Source organism: Papaver somniferum, chromosome 9 (genome assembly GCF_003573695.1).
Source record: "Papaver somniferum cultivar HN1 chromosome 9, ASM357369v1, whole genome shotgun sequence".
NCBI classification, from domain to species: domain Eukaryota; kingdom Viridiplantae; phylum Streptophyta; class Magnoliopsida; order Ranunculales; family Papaveraceae; genus Papaver; species Papaver somniferum.
Genome location: NC_039366.1, coordinates 198,052,976 through 198,077,010, shown reverse-complemented (window position 1 = coordinate 198,077,010; position 24,035 = coordinate 198,052,976). Strand labels below are relative to the sequence as shown.

At 36.4% G+C, this 24,035-nt stretch overlaps 1 protein-coding gene across 3 annotated transcripts; it reads right to left on the bottom strand.

The window, feature by feature from the left end:
* Positions 1 to 6,343: 6,343 nt before the first annotated feature.
* On the bottom strand, positions 6,344 to 23,723 carry LOC113310386 (CHD3-type chromatin-remodeling factor PICKLE-like). 3 transcript variants are annotated; one of them, XM_026559044.1, is made up of 31 exons: positions 23,594 to 23,723; positions 21,554 to 21,700; positions 20,843 to 20,977; positions 20,514 to 20,668; positions 20,099 to 20,260; positions 19,395 to 19,642; positions 19,158 to 19,253; positions 18,916 to 19,052; positions 18,444 to 18,659; positions 18,250 to 18,357; positions 17,854 to 17,904; positions 17,660 to 17,759; positions 17,056 to 17,198; positions 16,846 to 16,949; positions 15,920 to 16,058; positions 15,563 to 15,732; positions 15,343 to 15,409; positions 15,065 to 15,187; positions 14,766 to 14,875; positions 14,586 to 14,670; positions 11,585 to 11,782; positions 11,047 to 11,200; positions 10,848 to 10,953; positions 10,346 to 10,420; positions 10,035 to 10,096; positions 9,802 to 9,878; positions 9,388 to 9,518; positions 8,446 to 8,803; positions 7,895 to 8,015; positions 7,425 to 7,498; positions 6,344 to 7,191 (listed from the first exon to the last, which is right to left on the bottom strand). In XM_026559044.1, the coding sequence occupies exons 2-31, from the start codon at positions 21,695 to 21,697 to the stop codon at positions 6,730 to 6,732; spliced, it is 4,311 nt and encodes a 1,436-aa protein (XP_026414829.1). In that variant the 5' UTR covers positions 21,698 to 21,700; positions 23,594 to 23,723; the 3' UTR covers positions 6,344 to 6,729. The 3 variants fall into 3 exon arrangements, 2 of the variants coding, with proteins under 2 accessions (XP_026414829.1, XP_026414830.1); XM_026559045.1 differs by lacking the exon at positions 23,594 to 23,723 and adding an exon at positions 22,439 to 22,568; XR_003341114.1 differs by lacking the exons at positions 6,344 to 7,191; positions 7,425 to 7,498 and adding an exon at positions 8,254 to 8,370 and having other exon boundaries at positions 7,900 to 8,015.
* Positions 23,724 to 24,035: the final 312 nt, after the last annotated feature.

Genomic DNA, 24,035 nt, shown 5'->3' with positions numbered 1-24,035 from the left:
ACTTGTGAAATTTTTTGAATCAAACATCGCTTTCTCATCAAAGGTAACATGAAGAATAATTATGAACTTATTCAATTCTGGACACCACAGGCGATATCCTTTTACACCTAATGGATAACCTAAGAAAATTTATTTCTTAGCCCTCACACCCAACTTATCTTATTTAACATGAAAATAGGCTGGACAATCGAATACCCTTAAATTATAATAGTTCACGGGATTACCAGTCCATTCCTCCATAGGTGACTTACACTTAATAACTGTTGATGGTGATCTATTCACTAAATAACACACCATATTAACTGCTTCAGCCAACCAAATCTTGTCTAAACTTGCGCTTGACAAGATGCATTGTGATATCTCAAGTAACGTTCGATTCATTCTCCCCGCTACTCCATTTTTATGTGGTGTACCCTTGATTGTGAAGTTCCTAATGATACCTTGATCCTCACAAAACTCTTCCAGTGGGTCTTCGATGTATTCGCCGCCATTATTGGAACATATCTTCTTAACCATACGACCAATTTGTTTATATACCATGGTATTCCACTTCTTAAACACCTCGGTGACTTCATTCTTATGCTTCATGCTGTAATGACAAACTCTCCTCGAAAATTCATCGATAAAGGTCACAAACCACCTAACACCTCCCTTAGAAACTGTAGATAGGGACCCCATGACATCTGAATGGATGTAATCTAATATACCCTGCGTGTGGTGTACAACTGTACCAAAACTTCTACTACATTGCTTCCCGAAGATACAATGCTCACAAAAATCAAGCTTGCAAGTCTTTTCACCACCAAACAAGCCTTTATTACTCAACACGAACATACCTTTCTCACTCATATGCCCAAGGCGCATATGCCATAAAAGTGTTGAATCCACCTATTTCTCAACAACTGATTGAGAAACCATAGCTCCACCACAAACTATATCTCCTTGTAAGAAATATAAATTACCATGTCTTTCACCCGTCATCTTCAAACTACCATTGTAGAGTACCTTCAAGAATCCATATTCAATAACATACTTATATCCAAGGGATTCAAATACTCCTAACGAAATCAAACTATTTCTCAAATCTGGAATATGTCTAACCTCTGAAAGTGTTTGTGATAACACCATGAGAACGAACATGTACCGTACCAACACCAACTGTTTTGCAGGAATTAGAATTACCCATCATAAAAGTACCATCATTCACCTCTATATAAGTGGTAAAACAAGTAGGACACATTTGATACGAAGCACCGGAATCAAGCATCCAACTATCATTGAGATAACTCTTTGATGTAACCGTTAATATTTCCTTATAAAACTACACATTGGGTCTTCTAAAACTTCACGGATTTCAGCAACTGAAGCAATAACATTCTTCGAATCTGATCTATCACGTTTGTCATCTCTTGCCTTAAGCTTGAGACAATCATCCCTAATATGGCCAGTTTTTTGATAATAATAACACTCAATATCGCTCTTTTTGAAACGATTCTTTGACTTCGACTTCTTATTACCATTATTTCATATATCAACAAACAATCCATCGACTTATCCTTCATCCCTGAACTCTTTCTTCCTTAATGCCTTAGCTTGTAAAGTAGAGACCACATCATCGAAAACCAACTTATCTTCATATTTGCCTTCATCGGTTTTCCAACTTAGCAAATAGTCAACGATAGCATCATACGACGGAGGAAAAGAACATAATAACATCATGGATTTATCCGTATCAGAGATAGTGACAACGATATTAGACAAATCAAAATAGATCTTATTAGTCTCATTGAGATGATCAATCATAGACTTTCCCGAAGACATCTGAAAGGCATGGAGTCTACTCTTCAAGTAAATTTCTGAAGCCAAATCCTTTTGTAAGTAGAGTTTCTCTAACTTATCCCACAACAACTTTGCAATGGTTTCACTCAAAAAATTATGAGTGATATCCCTTGACAAACATAAACAAATAGTTGAACATGCATCCAAATCAAGGTCATCCCCTTATCATCATTCCAATCCTTTGGAAACGCTGCTGTCTTTTCCTTGATAGATTTGATTTGTTTCATATTAAAAAGAATATCTTTTACATCAGTTTTCCATGAAATGAAATTATTGTTCCCGTTGAACTTGATAATATCAAATCCATGCACCTTCGAAAATCCACTTGATCTAGAACCAGACATCTTCACTTTTATCTATGATCATATCCACGCTCATTGCACCAATTGTTAGGATTAAGACCTTAGAATTAACCTCCACAAGATACTAGTTCTTTGGATCACGTAGAACTAAAGAAAACAGAAAATAATATGCACAAAACAGAAACAAAGACACAATATTTAATGTGGTTCGGCAATATGCCTACGTCCACATACGACTACGATCAAATCTTATTATAGAACAAATTTACAGAGAATTAAACCTTAACTATTGATAATCAACAAACTATAACTAGCAGAATACTGTTCACAAACTCCAAATAATTCTGTATGAAAAAAAGTTCTAAACCCTAAAATTATCTAGTTATGAGAACTCTTCTCTAAATTGTGTTGTGTGTGTTTCCCTAATACTTGTACACCTAAGTGAATTCATCCCTAAAGTCTCTTTAGAGACTCATATGTCCTACATGTGAGTTAGAAACTGACTTTCTTGTCCTACAAGGAAGGTCCTTCCTTTTTAAAATAAAGTCCCTTCGTCCCTATCCTTGGCAATCGAGTCTCTTTGAGCCTCTCGCATATGGTCGAGTCACTAAAGTCCCTGGTTGGTCACCGGGCCAAGCAAGTAGCTATGCTACCAGCAGCGCCCGGGCTTTCGAATTCGATTCTTTACAATTCCCTCGTAGAAGTGCATTCATAGCATTTCTTATTGATTCCTGGACTTATATAGGTTACAAACTGGGGTTCCAAGTATAATAGTTATACTAGGAAACCACAAACTTGGGTTCCAAGTATATGAGTTATACTAGGAAACCACAAACCTAGCTAAATCAGGAAACTCCCTAACTTAGGAAAACAAGGAAAACTCCTAGAAGATTCTAGACTACTTTAGAACCTTCCCAAAACATCGACAATCTATCTTGGAGAGAAACATGAAACCCTTGAGCCCATCCAATATCTCATCAACAATGGGTATAAGAAACTTATCCTTGATAGTGATACTATTGAGATTCATATAGTCAACACAAAATCTCTGTGTATTGTCCTTCTTTTTGACCATAAGAATAGGAGATGCAAAAGGGATGTGGTTAGGATGAATAATACCATAATGAAACATTTCCTTCACCATTTTTTCAACTACCCTTTCTGCATATAAGGGCATTTGTATGCTCTCTGGTTAACAGGTGTTGAGTGAGGTTGTAAAGGAATTGTATGGTCCAAACTCCTATGAGGAGGTAGTTGGGTTGGTTCTTGAAAAATATTATCAAATTATTGTAACAATGGAAAAATGACAGCATGAGTTGGAGACGAAGTAGTAGTGGGGGATATAGAAAATAAGTGACTTACATACCATGAGCTGTTTTGGCGAAAAATTTCTTGACTGAATTCTAACTCATCATTGAGGACTAGATCCCTGTAATATAATCTTCTTATTATTGTACTTAAAGGAAATATTGAGCTTAGAAAAGTTGAAGAGTACATCACCTAGTGTCTTCAGCCAATATGCACCAAGGACTATGTCACACCCTTCTAATGGAAGAACCCTTAAATTATCCACAAATTTGTGCCATTGCACACTCCTTTGTAGGTTTGAGAAAATTCCAGTACTAACAGTTTTTTCTCCATTAGCAACTGTGACTACCATGGATGGAGTTGACTCAATGGAACATTGAAGTGAAACAGCTAATGTCCTATCAATGAAGCTGGTAGTGCTGCCTGTGTCAATGAGAATGGAAACTTGTTTCTTATTAAATACACCAGGAATCTTAATGTTATCTTCAGTGATAGTGCCAGTTAGAGCATGTAGAGATATCTTTATATCATATTGTACTAGGGATTCCACAGCTTCCTCAAAAATATCCTACTCTTCTTCATTGTCTTGTGATTTAACATTCTCAGCTTGCAACATGAAAATCTTTTGTTAACCCTTACAAAAGTGTCCTGGTTTGTGAACAGCCTCACCGTTGTAACATAGCCCTAGGGACCTTATTTTATTCATATCTTCTTGTGTAAGTCTCTGGATTATAGGAGTTTTTTTAGTAGGCTTTTGGGGGGTGTTGAAAAAAGATTTTGGAGTTTGAGGGCCAGATTTTGATGAAGTGAGAATGATTTTAGGTGGAAAATTGTGAGGAGAGTATTTTTTTTACTGGGGTTGAATAAATTATTGAAGTATTTGGTAAATGGTTTAGTGGTCATAGTTGCTATATTAATTTTTGTGTTCTTTTAATCTATGCAGAGAGAAAGCATCAGCTAAAGTCTGTGGGTAAAACATGGAGACAAACTTATTTATTTCATCCTTCAACCCACTGAGAAAACTCATAACAAAGTGAGATTCACTCAAGGATGGGTTCATTTTCAACATTAAGGATTCAAAGGCTTCATAATAATCATTAACACTTGAATTTTGAACTAGTTTATTAAAACTACCAACAAAATTCTCTTCAACAGGGTTTTCAAATCTAGCACATAGATGCTAAGATAAATCATGCCATATGATTCGAAGTTTATTAACTTGAAAGTTCAAAAACCACTTTTCTGCCTTACCCTCAAGATAGATTGCTGAGATATCCACTTTGATGTGCTCCTCAATGTCATTCAGTTGAAAATATCTTTCACTTTTCTGAATCCAATCACTAGGATTATCACCATCGAACCTAGGGAAATCGAGTTTGGGTATGCGGTGTGGATGATAATGGAAATCAGGTGTGAGTTATGAACAAAACTCTTATCTCCATCATTTCCAGTATGAGAACCACTTGCTTGGTATGATGTTTGTTGAATAAACTGAGATTGATCAAACTTCTTCATGAGTAAATCGAACTTAGCAGTAAAATCTGCTGAGATTGTAGAAACATCAGCCTGTAATTAAGTGATTGTTGATGTGTTAATATCAACCTTATCCTGAACTTCTTTAAGAGTCATGGTGGAAGAGAAAAGAATTAGAACGGCTCTGATGCCAATTGTTCTCATGCAACAACAACTAGAAGATCAGGAAAAGTGAAAGATGCTAAAATGGGAAGGATAGATCTCAAATCCACAGGGATCGATCCAAATCTAGGTTTATGAGGATGCAGCCAAAGGTTTTGTTTCATTAACTTTTCAGATGAAAAGATAATAATCTTCTCTTACACTTTTACCCATATCGCAGTCCAACGGGCTCTGTCAGTTAATTTAATTAATAAGGAAATTAATAAGGCACCCCTTTTAACTACTAACGGCAGACTTGATTTAACTGTCACACTGTAACACAATTATACCTTGAAATTCCATAGTCCTTTAACCCATAAATTGGTTTGTGATCTCTTGTGCATTTTGGAGTCCGGGAACATCAACATTTGTTTGCATAGTTCTTGAATATCAATTTGTGAATAATATTTTTCAACTTGTTTTATGAACAACAAATTGTTCTCCAACTCAAAAGCGATGAACCTATAAATATCCATTATTTGAAATTATATTTAGAGATTTGTCAAGTACAAGCTTGAAGTCGAAACTTCTTCATTGCAATTCATTAACTACAAAAGTCATTGACTTTGTTTGTTTCTTCTGGCCTAAAAATTTAAGAACTTAAAGACAGGTTTAAGTAAACATGAATGATACACATGAATCATACATGGATAATTAGCTATATAGGTTTGTCTATTATAGGCATTTCATCTTTGATCTGTTACTATCATAATCACATGGAAGAATTTAAAGATGAACATAGAAGTGAAAAGTGTGCAAGCTGAATTTAGTTGAACAATGTTCCCCAAAATACCTATGTGATTATCAGGTCGTGAGGGTTTTACCCAGAAATCATAACTTAGGTTCAAATACCAACAACATTATGATTAGATAGATTCATGTTATGCAGCTAGTCGATGGATCATTCTCATCACCTGCTTTTGAATTAGATAGGCAATGAGAATTCTACAAAACATGAGAAGCGTTGACACTCAAAAAACACGAGAATTCTACGAGAGAACTCTACAAAAAGCATAAGTGTCGACGCCTGATCATTATATTTTGAACTCATTATGATAGCACTTTGAGTCGGTATTTAACTAAATGTTAGATAAGTGTTATTGTCTTCCAAAAATAATTGGGTATTTAACTAACTCCGAGTATATGCTTATGATGATACTAAGCTTCCCACAAAATCACTTAAGTGGAACATTAAAGCGCAGAAACGAAAAATAAAGTGATAATGTTAATAAAAGAACACCGCATTAGTAAAATCTTTTTGAGGCCCCAACAAGGGCTACACGTAACAGTGATCCAAACATACAGAACAAAGAACGAGGTTTACTTTACAAACCCATTTTAGAAAATCAACTGCTCTGTCTACAAGCAATTTGATAGATGATCTAAATGTAGAGACAGGAGAATACTTATCCTAGAGGAAAATCGAAAGTCCAAGAGAAGACCAAGAAACAAATCCCTGAACAATACCATCTTCCTCGGAATTACACATATTATATTCTATAACAGCGGCTTTGTAAAGTTCTAATAATACACTGTACTCAGACTGTTCTATACCCTGTTAATGGTTTACTTCAATTGATAATATGATGAGAGTACCCCTTCACAGTCAATCTTCCAAAACAATCACTCCACCACTTCTCTTCGGTTCGGTATCAGCCATATCCACATCTACAGATCCTTCCACTGAACTTGACACAGGTATTGACGAATCGTTGGACTCAGCAACTTCAGAGCTATCCTTTACAGCATTTAAAAGAGCTGACGGAGGCTCTGAATCTGCTTCAGAAACCTTTGGCAGGGAGTCGAACTTTTCACCAACTTTGAAATCATCTCCATTTTTTCTTGTTAGACACTCACCTCCAGAAACAGTATCCTGAGCTGATTGATCAGATACCACTTTGATTTCTTCGGAAGATGGAGTGGTATTTGGAGGAGTAAAAATATGTTGCAAGTCCTCCTTAATGGCTTCAATACGAGAGATGCTTTCTTTCAGGGTAAAACCGGCAGGTTTATTTCCGTCCTGTGGCTGAACTGATTCTTGGATGTCTTCTCCAACTACTTTACACAGCTGGTGGAGGATTACATACAAACACAAAAAGGTAAATAGGGATCCAGAAAATATTTTGCTCGATCCAGAAAAGACTATCGAGAAAACAAGAAGCTACTTTGAGAAAAAACACCAGGCCAAATTTGGAGGGAATGAGGCCAACCTTGCTTAACTCATGTACTAACGTTTGACAAGTAAAATTGAGGTTTCATGATCAACTGTAACAGCATAATATTACAAGCATGTTAGTTTACCTCATTATAAAGCCTTCCCATATTAATACGATCTGAACTGTCATCACAGGCAACAGTTTTTAATTCTTCAAGAGCTGCAGACACCCAACCATGTATAAGAATAAACTTTCAAATAAAATCTAGCAGACAACATTGATATATATGTATCACCAATCTCGGCTGCAATATCATCTAAGCAAAGAAACTAAATGTCAAGTAACTGTAAATTAAAGAAATAATCCACAATGCGCGGAAAAAGTGAAGATGATTACCCTTTTCCACTGATCTAGTCACATATAGAAACAAAAATACTCTTGTAGACTTATATTGGGTTTTTTGTTTTGTATCCTAACAAGATAGGTATTGGCGTATTGCCATCAAACTATTATAATAACCTAAATGATATCAACAGAAGAAAAAAAGTTAGAATTTACTCCGTTATGTGTAACATGATCCATGCCAAAACTAACTTCCAGCAGTTATAGGCTTACCAATTGGTTCTATCGGAGGAAGAGGTTCACCAGTTTGGGCATTGTTCCCCAAGGAAGTAGGACTCTCGACGTCAACAACATTTGGAGAACCATTTGACACCTCATTTGGTTGATCATCACCCTGAGGCCGCCCTCAAAAAACAAACAAACAGACAAACTTGAATGAGAGTCATTCATTACCTTAAACAAATCTGATACAGGACCCATTTGCATACATATGCAGTCTCCACATGAAAGAAATAAATCATTATTCATCAACACTGTCAATCTCTCCCCGTAAAGACTTTGTGGTCTCATCATTATTTGGAGAAGAGTCAACTGTCGTCAACATATGGAACACACATAGAGCATAAACATACCCAATTTGGTTTTTCATCTAGCAATGCAAGGAATTATGACTCGCGATTCATCTTGCATTGAATACTTATGCCGTGGAGATAATAGTAGTTCAAGATACACCACGAATGTGATCACATCTAATCATATCATAAACTGGAGTTACATACAGCCACGTTAATAGAAGGAGGTGAATTAACAAAAAGATAACTTACAAAATAAACTTTCTGGTACTCTGCATTGAGTCCTTTCTCCAAAAGAAGTACTCTTTTTTTAATAAACTCAACCAATCTTCTCTGCATCTCCCTGAAATTATACAACATGGAAGGATCCTGAAACACTTGGGCACGGTTAGCGTTCTCTGCGATACCCAGTGCAAAATCAGACTTAAAATCATTTACACCACCAGATCCCATTGATTGCTTATTGGATGTCATTTCAGGATTAACTGGATTTACACCAGCATTCATTTGAGAAGTATTTATGAAGGGTAGATTTTGCTCCTGGCAAATGATCTCTTGAAGATGCAAATCCTTATCATCAACAATATTTTGCCATCTTCCATACCCATGCCTAATGATTAAAAAAAAAGATCAGATAACAAAATGGGAAAAAGACACTCTACTGCACCAATTGAAGAGTGTATTTATACACATCAGTAACCTGACGGGGTCTTTTAGTAGATTGGCAGTACACCATATTCACAGTATGCAAGTACTTAAGGTGCGTGACACAAATGATCTCTCATAAAAGTAACCAAAACCAGCTACCATAAAGACAACGCAGATGCTTTAAGAAGTCGTGGACCCATATGACCATGATCTCCTCAAGAATAGGATACTTCATGTATACACTTGCATGGTCACATGATGGCAAATATTAAAATGTGCTAGTCTAGCTCTAACATACTGTAAAGATCTCATTTCAGACTCAAATTCTACCATATCCTCCACACTGCCATTACAGGCATGTCAGTTTCTCATATTCATGGCATAGCGACCAAGAAACAAGGCCTAGGCTAAGATTCATATGATACTGTAACAACCAAAATGTTAAAAAGAAATGCAAATAAAAACACAAAATACAAAACTAAATAATTGCTGGCAATAAGCTACATATCTAAGAATCACAATGGGATACAATTTTGGAAAACATACTTTAAAACTGCATGCAACAACAATAAGTCGTGTTCCTCCCTCCATGATTTTCCATTCTTAAGCCCAGGATAGCGTGAAATGATGTTTTCCGCAAAAAGGGGATTACCAGGTTGTTCTTGTTGAAGCTGTACCTGTTACATTCCTAAAGTTTAGTAATTTGTGAAATCTGTTTAACATGTGCTTCTAGTACTTGTGTGACATGCAGTTAAGAAAGAACATAATGTAACTTTAATACAACCAGAAATCCTCCAAAAACCTTTTAGTTTAAATAGAACGGTGAGGTAAGATAATTAGATCCAACAAATTTATTACCACCTGTAAGTAAGACAGCTTTAAATGCGGAATACTATTATACCCTTCCAACATAAGTGCGACCATATGTAACAGAAATATCTCAACCAGATAGTTACTTGCCTTTTCTTTGATCAACATCAACACTGCCATTCTAACAAGTACATCTTGTATCCTAAGTCCTTCTTTTGGCACGCCATCTGTTGCAAAGCCAGACGACAAACCAAGATCTAGTTAAAATATCAAGAGAGTCAAAAAATAATAACGCAAACAAGCGGAGGCATACAGATGCTCTAGAAAAAATATCAAGCGACACTAATTGGACGTGCACAGGACTGGGTACAAGGATAAATTACCTGAAAAGCATGGTGCATCATTAATTTCCTCAGTAATATGTGACAAAAAGAGAGTTCCATATCTGAAGAAGTGAAGATTAAAATCCAGGCATTGCATAACTGAATAAAATTCCACAGCACAAATACAATACTCTACTTTGCATGTGGTCCTACTGGTACTTCTCTTTTACTGGCAAGTGCTAGCATTCTAATTCAAATGTCACAGATCTAAGAAATTCAATATAAAAGAACTGATGGATTCATGTTCTTAATACAATTATCCTCCTTAGAGGTGTTTCAGATTACTAAGAATTTTAAAAATGAACACATACTCTTTGATTTCCTCGTATGCCTTCTGCTTCAAGCGAGGAGCAAACTCAACCCAATCATAATCACCTACTCCGAACCTGCAAGATAAACAACGCGTCAGCCTTCAAGGAATAAGCACAAGATGAGAAAATACGATCTTTTGTTTCTCATTAAGATGAATAAATATGATAAAGATCGACAGTAAAAAAAAGGTTCAATCAATGATAGCAGTTAGCATCCAGAATCACGTTTGTCAACAATAGAATCTTGAAATATCCCCCTCTAGAAGGCCAATCTATGATGGACGCTACCTTTTCATACTTCCCTCAAACCCCATGATTCTCCAAATTATTTAAGTGACTGCTAGATACAAGCACTAAGGTCCAGATATTAGTCACCAAAATCAAAGTGTAGGATGCACATATTTGTACTGATATCAGTGGAAGGAACCAAATCGTATTCTTTTTGTTTGTTTTTCTTGTGTGACTACAAGATGTTTTGATATGTCTTGGTTGATTTTATTACCTCATTAATATCTGGACAAATGCAGCCCTTTGGCTTTGGTTGAATCCGAGAACTCTGAATGAATTTCCCTCACCTTCCATCAAAGGAATAGGTCCGCTGGTATCCGCTGTAAGATTTTAGACTCACAGTTATGCTACTAACAGAAAATATATGCACCAACTAATTTATCAAAGATGAAGACTAAAGTGACTGAAGATACCACGTGCTTTCTTCTTTGACTGAGGCCTCTTTCCTGCTGCAGTCCCAGCCGAGATCATTTCAGCATTAACCCAATCAGCTTCAGTAACATCAAATTCTTCATCAGAACTAGCATCTTCAAGTCCAGCTAGGTCATCCTCTTCGACAGATACCATCTGATACAAGCCAAAAAACATCCATAAAGCAAAAAATAAGCTTGAACTAGAAACCCAAGTTGTTCAGACACTCCAAAATTCACAACAGATGATAAAAACCAAAAATGATTTTAACAAATGTGAAGCATAAGCTATAACAGTTGGGGCAACAAATTAAAACATAATTGAACTATTTTCCAATTTGAGACTATAAGGATACCCCGGTGGCCAGCACTTATGAGACAAAAGACCCTGGAAGGCACAACTTGTGGCTTTGCAAAAAATGCAGGCAGCAATGTTAACCAGCTTCAAATGTATTTCTGCAGTAACTCATGGCCCTTCTTTACTTTTTCGTGTTTTTCCCATCCTGAACCTCAATAAATTACAGACAGAGTTTGAACATACCTGTTTACGGCTTCTCTTTCCCTTCCCCATAGCAGTGAATTCTTCAACTTTATGTTCTTCATATCTGTCCTTTAACAGATCTTCCCAGTAAACTTTTGTTTCTGTATTGCTGGCAGCAGGCTTATTCAGCATGGACGCCTTCTGTGCTTCTGCTTCAGCTGCTGCTTGCACTTCATCTATGTATTCAAAATTTGCAACCTACGATAGATTACACAAATGCATTATTAAAATTCCAAGAAAAATGACAGTACGTACTGAAGCAATGCAGTAGTATACCGGTCACTAATCACTACTAATGTCAGAGAATGACAACAACAGCATTGATATGTTTTTCAATATTTAAAATGAAAAACAAATAACCAATTGAATCATCCCTCAAGCGTACCAGTACGATATATGGAAGTTTGGAGTTCAAGAAAATACCACACTAACTAAAGGGCATAACATACATCTAACATCTTAGTCAAGGATACTTGACATTTTAGAGGAAAAACATCCCAAGTCATAGTTTGCTTTGAAGAGAGGCGTTACCTTTCCATCAAGGTCTTCACTGAACTTGGCCTATGCATGATGTAAGACAATCAAGTCTCATCGGTGTGCCATCTTAGCATGATTCAGTTCACATCAAACCTACGGCTAGAGATGATAAATGAAAGAGAACAATAACAACAGTTTTCACGTAACGGTGGCAAAACACTGGTAAAATCCAAGTTCTTCTATCCTCGAGTCAAAGAAGAAACAGGGAAGTCATCTCCTTCTATTACCAACCCATCTACCCAACTTTTCTTTGGAAGGACTGTAGGTTCTGTTGAAGGGGCATGGGTCCAAATTCGATTTAGCGGAATCCAAGAAGTACAAATGCATACCGCGCTTTGGACATACCAATCAATGAAGGAGGCTCGCATTAATATATGAAACAAGTCAATTACACTTTCAACCAACCTATGCAGGTAATCGCAGATTGAAGATTAATGTACCTCAGAAAGTGTCCCATCGTTCCTAGACGATTACACTTTCAAACGACCGCTCAAATTTCATCCAAGTACCACTATTTCAGCTTTGATCCGACTCTTCATCTGTGATATAAGTCGTATCTAAACATCCAGATTTAGTAAAAAATCCATTTCATTTAAGCAAATCATGCACTGCTATACCCTTAAAGTGGTACTTCATTCCCAAGTCCCAACTAGAACTGCATAGTCTCAGTTCCCACTCACCTCTTACGGAAAATTTTTAAGTGTGGCGCACTTTAATAGATCAGAAAGAAAAAGAAAAAAAAAAACTTTTGCCCCCATTAGGACCCAAACCCAAAAGAAATTGGCACGATAGAAGCAAGGAAAAGTGCTTTACTTGTAGTTTGGACACTAAATGAGAGAGAAGAGGGTGGTAATATTTGCATTTCCACAATTGCTGAAAACTTCTAAGCTCGCTTTGGCTTTAGATGTCATAGGCCCAATGCACATCACAATCAAAATCCAAAAATTATTTTCTAACAATTAAGTTAATCTCATTTGCATCATGGAAATTTTTTCAAGGATACCGGGGGGACCTTTGAGTTCAATTACTTCTTCCATGTTGCTTAAACTAACTCAAATCCTGCTTAAACTAACTCAAAATCCCCTGTCCCGTGTCATCCCTGAACTTCATAGCGGTTACCTTCAAACCCCTATTCCACTGACTAGATGAGTGATCAAATCTTGGTGGCGCATTAAATCAAGCACTTGGCATTGTACTTTTGAGTTCAGCTTCACCAGAGGATGGGTTACTCATCTTATAGCCATCATAACTCAGCTTACTAATCTTGGTCAACACCCCAGAGTCTTTCTTTGATATCCCATTTTGTTTCAAATCATCATAAATATGTCTAATAACATGCTGAACCTTTGACACAACACAGAAATCCTTTACTAACAAACAGATGACTCCACTAAGCTTAGATTCCACTCAAAAAATTATTCTAAACTCAACTAAAAACTCTGAGCTACTCTGACAACAAAATCAGATCCAAAACACAAACCAATCCACATGAACCAATTTCAATTAACACTTCAGCAGACTACAAGCATTAATCCAATCCAACTATCTAATACCAAAATCAAACGTCACAAGACAAAATTTCAATGCTCTGATACACGTACTGAGACAGAAACTTATTAGGCAGTTCATACCTTCATGTTGAAGACACTGTGATCAATTGAACTCCTAGCTCTTATAAAGTTGACACAAGGAAGAATTATGAAGTCGATGTTATTAAATTCTACAGAAGGCCCCCAACGAATATCTAGAACTAGATACTAATTTTATCCAAGAAAAGGAAATTGGGTTCACTTGTTTTTCAGATCCCTCGTTATTGACAAACAAAGAATAGTTTATCTAGCTAACAACCCATTTAATAGCACTATGTGATGCAAAACCAAGATAAAAAGATGAAGAATTTGCAAAACCCAAATAAGGACAATTTTTTGCAGGACCAGATTGTTGAAATGTAGGATTTGCAGAACCAAAATAAGGACAAACAAGGGTTTGAAAAACTAAAAAAGGAAAGGCAAAATAAGGACACACGAGGTATGTGCAATAAAATAGGAAAGGTATGACTGAGAATGTGATTTTTATGAGGAAAGGGCAAACTTCATTTTCAATATTGCCATCAATTTTAAAACATGGGATAAAACGAAAGGTAACCGAGGACATCCAGCAATTAATTAAGAGGTTGCTCCGACTTTTTGATTATTTAAAGGTTCTGGATGATATTTATGACTAACAAGGTCTTAAGACACAAGTAATCTTCTTATTACAAAGAAACGGCGGAGATGGAGAACTGCTCATTTTCACATTGCTTATTTATCATTTTTAAAGCAAAGTGTGCATTCCCTTGTATATGTGGACAAAAAGTCACTATTTATCATGGATAGTTCATAAAGTACAATAGAATATTTTCTCAACATCAGGGCCCAATACATATATATGCACAAACACTATTGAGTGGGAAAGGGAGAGAAACCTTAAACGCTTTTAAAAAGCCACCATCATCAACCACGTCATCTACTGTAGCCTCTTCCGCTCCAGCTTGATCACGATCCAGCAATCTATTCAAGGTAAAACCCAGTAAGTAAAAAACATAAACTTCAAATTTGTTAACAGTGTAAGTTAAGATAAAAGAGAAGGGCAGAACAAATTTCACCTATCTATTGCAGCAGCATCATAGTGTATTTGACGAGCTTTCCCAGCTTCATCACTCTCATCCGCAAAAAGCTCTTTCGAACCGTATCTTATGATGTCGTCTAGCTCTTCCTAAAAATATAGTTTTAACATCACAAGCTGTGTTAGAATTTCATAAAGAACTAAACACATGATCAATATTCAAAATAATAATTAAAAACAAAAACATGTGCTGCTATTCTTTGCTAGGAAGAATGAATAGAAAGAAATGCAATCATTCCACATATATGACGCAGAGGGGACTATAGAGCGAAGTTAAACCTGATTTATATTTTGTGCTTTGAGTTTCCCGACAACCAGATGCTCCAAAACCATTTTCTTTTTGGTCAGCTGCATCATTCTTTCCTCAATGGTTCCTCTAGTTATCAGCCGATAAATCATTACCTGACATGCGGGCAGGAATCAACAAACATGCAACTTGCAATGACTTTTATCAATTTTCAATTATAATCACGTGGCAACAAGCCCCCGCACTTACACCTTGTAGCAAAAATAAGATGCCAGTTCATCGAACTAGTAATTGAGCAATGGAATCAAACCTTATTGGTCTGACCGAGCCGGTGAGCTCTAGCCATGGCTTGTAAATCAGCATGAGGATTCCAATCACTGCAGAATATAAATGTTTTGTGAATGCAGAACATAGGCAGATAAGGTAATATTAATAAATGATAACAATTTGACTGAGATCAAGAAACTAAACGAGCATATGTGTTATGCACTCTAGAAAAGAAAATTTAAATATAAAAAACAAGTAATCACCTGTCATAAATGATGACTGTGTCAGCAGTAGCAAGATTTATTCCCAACCCCCCAGCTCTGGTAGAGAGCAGAAAACAGAATCTGGAAGAGTTATTGGCATTAAAGCGATCTATGCGGACTTGTCTCTCTGCTCCGCTGACTTTTCCATCAATCCGTTCATACAGCCATTTCTTGAAAATAGAAACCCCAGTATATCAACACAAGACACTCTTAGAACACCAAAAAGTATCGTGCAAGCCCCTACTCGTTTTTACTAAATACACATTACTAAAATTTCTTCGGCAAAAAGACACTAAAGCATTAACGCGTAATATATCCACAAGAAACAAATATTGATAAAATTCTTTGAAACATTACCTTGTAGATACAATAGTCTTCCAGTAAATCTAGCATGTGCTGAAACTGCGTATATATAAGAACTCTATGCCCTTGTTCTTTAAGCTTCACCATCATTTTGTCCAATAAATGCAATTTTCCAGAAGTATCCAGAAGCTGCCTGCCAATTGGAATAGAATACAAAAGCACACGGAATTAAAAACAAGTTCGTCAAATATCACCGGTTATACTTGGAGATTTACATAAGTTGATTACGAGAAAGATTTTTCCAACTCTATAATTCATATGAGCTCATATTGAATATACTTAAGGATTTACTTAAGCTGATTCCAGAAGAAGTTCTACGGACTCTGAAATACGTTCACTTCAATCAGATATGCTTAGTGATTTACTTAAGCCGATTCCAAAATAAACTAAGCAAAAACAAGAATTATGTCTAGTCGAAGGTCGGTAATAATTCTCGAACTGATTTCTCATTCGTCCGACTCATTTTTATTATTAAAAATTAAAATCCAACCATCTAAAATTTGTATAATAATTTTTTGTAACGAAGGCACACCAGTTCTCTAGATTTTGCTGCATTCGCATACCAACAGTTGCGGGTACTTCAGTGTGTACTACATTGTGTGTACATCGCGCTTATTATGTTAGTAATGGAGTGCATATCTCGTTTATATAATTAACAAGCGAACATAGGGCACTATATTCAGTTTACAATTGTAAGTGACAACTATAAGCTAAAATACACCTTATTTAGTTTAAGAAGTTAAGCACATTAGTAAGGAGACATGAACGAAAGGACAAGGCAACATACTATCCTGCTTTACATAGTCAAGGAAATTCTATGGCAGGATATAAATATTTAAATGCAACCAGAATAAGAAGCACTAGCAATTTGACGAACTAACAATTGCAGTAGGCGAAGGATCAAATTCATAGCATGTTACCTGTAAGCTTCGTTAGGATCTTCTATATCTGGTTCCACTCCATCTAGCATATATGCATGACAGCACAGCTTTCGTAGTTCCATAACCACATTTATAAGAGAAATCTGCATAAATTATGAAAAGCGAAAAAGAAAGAAAGCAGAAACCGTTATGCTTCCAACCACAACTCCAAAGACAAGATGGTTATTCATCACAAGTATGCATTCTTACATGCCCGCCACCCTTGCGAGTCAGTATCTCATAATTCCGAGTCAAGATGGCTTTGTAGTATTCTTTCTGCTTGCTACTTAATTCCACGCGTAAAATGAGTTCCTTCTTAGGCGGCATCTCCTTCAAGACATCCTTTTTAACTCCTACAGTTGTCACATTATTTATATATAAGCACATATAAACTATCATTTCAGCCACCACAAATTACTTATGGGTTATACAGAACGCAAGCAACATGCTTATTCTGGTTATTTCACCTGTAAGGGAGGAAATATGTTAAAAGAATGATGCCTGTATAAGTGGTGTTAGAGTAGAGACGTGGCATCAGCAGATCAAAATCTAACATACGGATGTGGACAGATTTGTCTGATGACAAAAGAACGACCACTATGCATATTCATTTTTGTAGTCAAATTTGGATAACCAACCAAATCTCTAAGAAACCATAAAGTACATAACATTGTACTTTCAATACAGAAATGAAATTAAAATGCATTTTTTCATCGAAGAACATGTCAGTTATGAAAGCAGTCCAAGCTAATTCAATGAAAGATACGAAGAAACCAATATTGTCTATGGAATTAAAGCAGATTCGGATTTGTACTTCTGAGAAGATGTGGCGCCAACATTCTATGGAGCCTTGCAATTTGCTCTTCTTGATTGATATCCTTAAACTCCTCTTGGAACTCCTCCAAACTGGAAAACTGCAAGTATCTACCGCAAGTCAAAACCATTTTCCGATCTTTGAAATCTACCTTGGTTTTTTGTTGGTAAGTATCAATGGGACATAAAACAGACCTTTCCAGCATCTAGGAAGTGCATCAGCATAAACAGCTCATCTAGATTGTTCTGCAGAGCATATCAAACAGGAACCATCAGTGTTCCTACAAAGAATCAAAAATGCACAGCTAACTAAGAGGAACATGAATGGCACAACAAAATCACCAGTGATACACTGGTCGCTGATAAACTCAACACAAATCTTATCACGGAAAACATCGCTGAAGCAAAAGCAAAATGTGAAGCCAGGTACATGAAATGGTATGGGCCAAGAGAACCACTACTCAATACTTTTATTACTTTATGCTCTGGTTTCCGTCTCCTTTCTTGGTCATGACATAATGAAAGGAATTACCCATGGTGTAATTAGGTTACAAATGAAGAAACAAAGCCTGAGTAAGAAGAAGAATAAACCTGTAGCGGAGTCCCAGTTAGAAGCGTACGATGATTACTGGAGTATTGCTTCAGTGAAATAAATAATTTTGAATCTTTGTTCTTAAGGCGATGGCCTTCATCAACAATCTGCAAAACATATATCCACATTTGAGTAGCAACACATGATGCCAACTAGATAGGAATGCAACCAGCAAATGAGTAATGAGTATTACCACACACTCCCACTTAATCGGTTTCAAGGAGGCTGAGTCTAAATTAATCATTTCATATGAAGTTAGAAGGACGTCAAATTTTATTCTATCTTGCTTGCTTTCAGACAAAACTTGACCAGCCTTCTTTTTCTTCAGCTTCTTAGATTGACCTTTAGGGAAGTAAAATTCGTATTCCCTAATGACAGAACGAGCCGCAGAAGACCCGACATACATCACCTGAAACAAGTTTATTTTGACCCCGGATCACAACTTCATAAAACATGTGCGCTGTAAACTCGTGTTGGTTAACTATAAAATAATTAGTTACAAGGTGCAAATTGCAAATTGCTTATGGGGCTTTTTGTCGTTGCAGGATACCTCAATAACTATTCGACATTAAAAAAAAATTGAAGGAGAAAGAATGAGGCGTTCACCAAGAAGTATATCAAAATGGTTAGTCAGGTTGATAAGTCCAGAGACCCATAATACATACCACATTCATGTGAGGCGCCCAGGTCGCGAACTCACGTTCCCAGTTGCGTAAGGTTGAAAGAGGTGCAACTACTAAATGAGGATAGAGATTTTCTTCGAATAAAGATCCCAGAAAAGCAATACTCTGTATGGTTTTCCCTGCACTCAATGACAATCCTCAGCCATGCATCTATAATGATACCAACAATCAAAATAAAAAGGAAAAAAATAGCTAAATTCTTCGTTATTGAGCATAAGTCTTACCGAGACCCATTTCATCTGCAAGGATGACATGTGTCTGTTTAGACCAAGAGAACCGTAAAAAGTTTAACCCTTCGAGCTGGTAAGGATGTAGAGAACCTACAACGATGCAACGCAATTATAAGATGTTTATGATCATCTAATCAACATAAATGAAGTAAAAGGTTCACAGCGCATATATGTAGAACGTCAGAAAAGAACCATATGCCTTGAACATGGATGTTCTGCGAAAGCATGTACCTCCAGTAAGAAAATCAGGGCTACGTTCATAATGCTGAAATTCTTTTGGCTTCTTTTTGGCTTCCTTAGCATCTCGGATGGCATTTTTCTGCTTACTGGAGGATGGATTGCGAGACTGTGAATTGATTCCGTCAAATCTTTTGATTTCAGGTTCGAATGCAGATATATCAGATTCAACTTCCCAATAGCACTCGTCGTAGCCAAGCTCTTTCCACTTCACAAGGAACTCCCTCTCGTCACCATTCTGCCTGAACATACCAAAAGTACAATATAAGAATGCATTTAAAGATCAAGGAATTTGGTTACACAGAATAAACAACTACACAATGTAACAACTAGGATTAACGGATCATAAGATTTCAATGTCTTTCTCAATGATTCAGAGACTGGTAGAACACTAATAAATTATGATGCACCAGTATCCAACATATGTTCAATCTGAAACACAGCATGAAGTGTTTCATATCGCAGAAGAAAGAAGAGCATTTTAAGTGGTGAACGTAAACAATCATACCAAACCGTTTGAACCTAAACAAACTCTTAGAGACTCTTGCACAACGAAATATCTATACAAGTACACCCGAATTAATGCTACCTTATAAAGCAAAATAACAACATTTTGCAGATATATTTCCACAGAAGGCATCACAACTTTAAAAAAAAATGGGTGTGCGCAAATGAATGAAATAAAAATGGTCTTTAACCTGCTAGCAAGAATCCTATCAACGGTAGTCCATTCAGGACGAATTGCCACAAAGTCATCTTCGGAGTTATTCGCAGTCGTTGACTTATTGTTGAAATTATTTACTTTAGTCCTCAGACCAGGATGTGCCTTGAAAGCCTTTAGAAACTCCTTCTCCGGCACCCTGAGTCAATAGTAGATAACGAGTTAGTGAATTCCAAAATCACTAGATGGCCCATATGGAACAAGACCCAGTATGGTAGCAAGCACATCAACAGCTATTGACATATCTTCTGTAAGCGGGAAAAGCTGTTTAGCAATTGAAATGATGCTGAAAGATCTTTTAGTAAAACGAAGAACCTAACCAAATGCCAGTTTTATTTCGTAAGACAACAAAGGGACACATTTAACTTAATCAGTTTTCTAGGAACAACTACCATGTGCAGTGCAGATATGATAGTCCTTTCCACTTGACAAGGTATTGCTTAACGAATATTTGCTTGGAACCCAGCTTGGAAGCATCACTATCTTCTGCTACGGTGGGTCGCATTTCACAATCTAATATCTTATCAATGTCATTTAGAGGGCTCAGCTGCAACAGCCAAAAACAAGAATCACCAAACTGGAACATCAATTATCAAATCCAAAAATAATTAACTGTTATCTCCTAGTATTGTATACATTCAGAAGTCGCCATAAGGTGGATCAGCAGAAAACCAGCAGTAATCAAATTCAAAAACAATTAGCCATTAGTCTAGTAACATACACATTCCGGGCATTTCCAGCTGTTAGGAGGAGATCTTAAAGGAGGAAGCAAACATTTAGAGTGGTACGCGTATGTGCATGTCTCGCATTCAAGAAGATCCCCGTTTTCTCCACAGCCTTGACATGAGTCAGCTTTCTACAATTGAATTGGAAGCACAAATATAAGAATACCTTATTGTTACTCAGAAGCGTGGGAATATAAGACTTGGGGGGAAACAAGCAGTAGATAAATTCTGCCGGAATAGTAAACCAAACGAATCATCTTCGACATAGGACTTTATATGTGTAATAAAAAGAGGTGCGTTGAAGTTAAGATGCATAGTCTGCTTCATTACAGAGAAATAGGAGAAATAAGAAAGTCAATAAGCAGAAATATGTACATTCTTTTCTTTTCAGGATAGTGTACTCAGGTATTATTTTTTCCTTTGATGAGTAACTGCAGGTTCAGAAAATGTGCCAAGTAAAGATAGATATGAAAAAATAATGGGAATACTCATGAAGAGTGTGCAACTTTTTGTATTTCCACATTTACACTTACAGCGAAACAACTCATTACAACACTAAACCATTACCCACTAGTTTGAACTCTAAAGAGAGTTACTCATATGATAGTATACAAAAAATACCGAAAGAGAGACAAAATTAGAATCTCTTTCAATAACACCTGGACTATCGAAACATTAAAATGTGCAAAATGAAGAAGAAAACTTACGGCGTCAGTTCTGACATATCTCTCAGGATTTTCTTGTGTACGCCCAGATCGTTGCTCAAAATCGGCTTCATCATCTGATTCATCGATATTATATGACGGTCTTCGATCTGACCTAATCCGCAGTCTCTCCACCAAACTACTCATCTCCTACAATCAGATTATGATGCTAGTTGGCAATTTTCTTTGAAGAGTTGCAAATATTGGGAGGAAAAACTTTAGAGAGAGACACCAAGAGTTCAAAAACAGTTAAGCACATGCCCAGAACCAATCATCTATCTTAAACAAGTAAAGAGGATCATTTGAATGCAGCACTCATGCTTCCCAAGAGATACTTATAAACAAGGGCTCCAGGAAACTTGAATCACTTGGTGTTTTTTGGGAACATGTGAAGAATTCAAAGTTTTACAAACCCGCGATCCTTATAGGCATTCACAGAGTTCCAACAAATCCTTGGGTAGGATATGCAAAAATTGGTTTGCAGTGTACGCTATATCTCAATTTTCCAGGACTGGTTTCTTACATCAGTTTCTGAGTTTCCACACCATGACATTATAAAAGGGTGCTCTTCTCCAAAAAAGAGCAAATATTTCACATCAAATCCGTAAAGCCAAACTAAGCAAGATGTCAATCTCTTAAATTCTACGAAGTAAATGATCAGCTTCTAAAAAACAACCCCGTAGATTAGTTTCAGAAAGGTAACAATAAGATTACACATGACAAGCATCGTAATATAAACCTGACCTATGCATACATTAATTCCCAAGAACACAAAACAGATTCATCCATAAGTCCTCTAATCACAGAATTTCTCTTTGATCTTCTCTACAAAGTTAATCAATTTTCATATTAAATCATAATTTAGAAACAGCCTTTGTTTATACTAACCTAATGATTGGTCTCATGAGGCTGAAGATACTTTTACATTTGAAACACGAAAAAAATCCACACCCGGAAAAACTGGAGACGAGTACACCATTAGCTACAGGATAGAAACAAGCGTGTGATGTGATGGGACCTGTGGTACACAGTAAATCAAATGGTGGGCACAGCATCCAAAAGTTGCATTTGTCACCACTCTCTCTCTCTTTAGAAAGATCCACGCTCACATTTAGAGTGGTGAATCATATCCATATGTATGCACTGGAAACATAGCAAAATATGCACTCCCTATATCAACATCATTAATTGCAACGACGGATCCCTCTTTCCCGCCTGGAAAACCTCGCCTCGCATTTATAAGGGAGAACCAGCTGTATAAGCTGGAATCATTACAATATCTGCAAGAAGCACTTCTTTACAGATATCTCACGGGGTCATAATTTAATTCCTGGAGTAAACTGTAGTTTACCCTATCGGGAAGCTTACGTGCAACGTCGCCCATGTTCCTAAACCTATCACTAAGAGTTGTACATCATTTGTGTTCGGTAGAATCGGCACAAACATTACTTCATTAAAGAGAATTTAAAGGACCCTCATAAATCATTTCACATCAGCTGATCTAATTGGTCAATGATTAATCATCCCTCTCCTTATGTGTCAGCAGATAAGTTTAGCTGAGCCAACTACCCACTTCACTGTTTTTGTTTGTTTGTTGTTGTCGTTGTTCTTGAAGATATTAGGTTTAATTTGGTCCATAACTCAAACATGTTTACTAGGGATGCTACTTACTACTATAATCTGAGACAAATATGAAATAATCATATACATACAAACAAACATCCAACACTAAACTCCTTAAACACATTCTCGAACAGTAAACTATAAGTGAAGCTCAACAACATTTCAGAAATTCACCATCAAAATTTCATCAACAGAAAGAAATCACACAGGAAATTGAAAACTAAACTCAGATAAAGAAAACTTTGAGTATTAGAGCTTCTTTCTTCTTCTCGTTTTTCTCCCAAGAGATCAGAGAAACTAGGGTTTCAAGAAATGATCAGTTACAAACCATAATAATAACATAGCTTAGTTACTCACAATGAATTACTTATAAATGAATGAATTATAAGAGGAGACGCAGAAATGTTGATGAGTTCGTACCTGAGATTTTCTTCGTCAGCACATAGACGACGACGACGAGAATTAATAGAGACTGACTGAAGAAACCAACCAGGCCGATTGATTTTGGGGTTTCCTCTTTCATCTCCTTTCAAATTAAAATTAACCCTTTATCTAAAACAAATATAACGAGAATACCACTCTATAAAAAGTTGGTTCCTTTAGAATGATTTTTTGGACACTACTCAAAAATAGAGAGGATTGTTCTTCATTTATTAAGTGGATATTATAAGTAATTTTGAGTCACCCCTTATCTAAGTTTTTCTCTAATACCGAACTTATTCTTGGTAATAAAATTAGTTAGTATAGCGATTAGTGAGATTAAATCAATTAGTTAATTTTTTCAAAAGAAGAATTATTGAGTGGGTGAAGAAGAAGATGATAATTAAGATGAGGGTTTTGGAAGAAAAAAAGTTAGATCTTT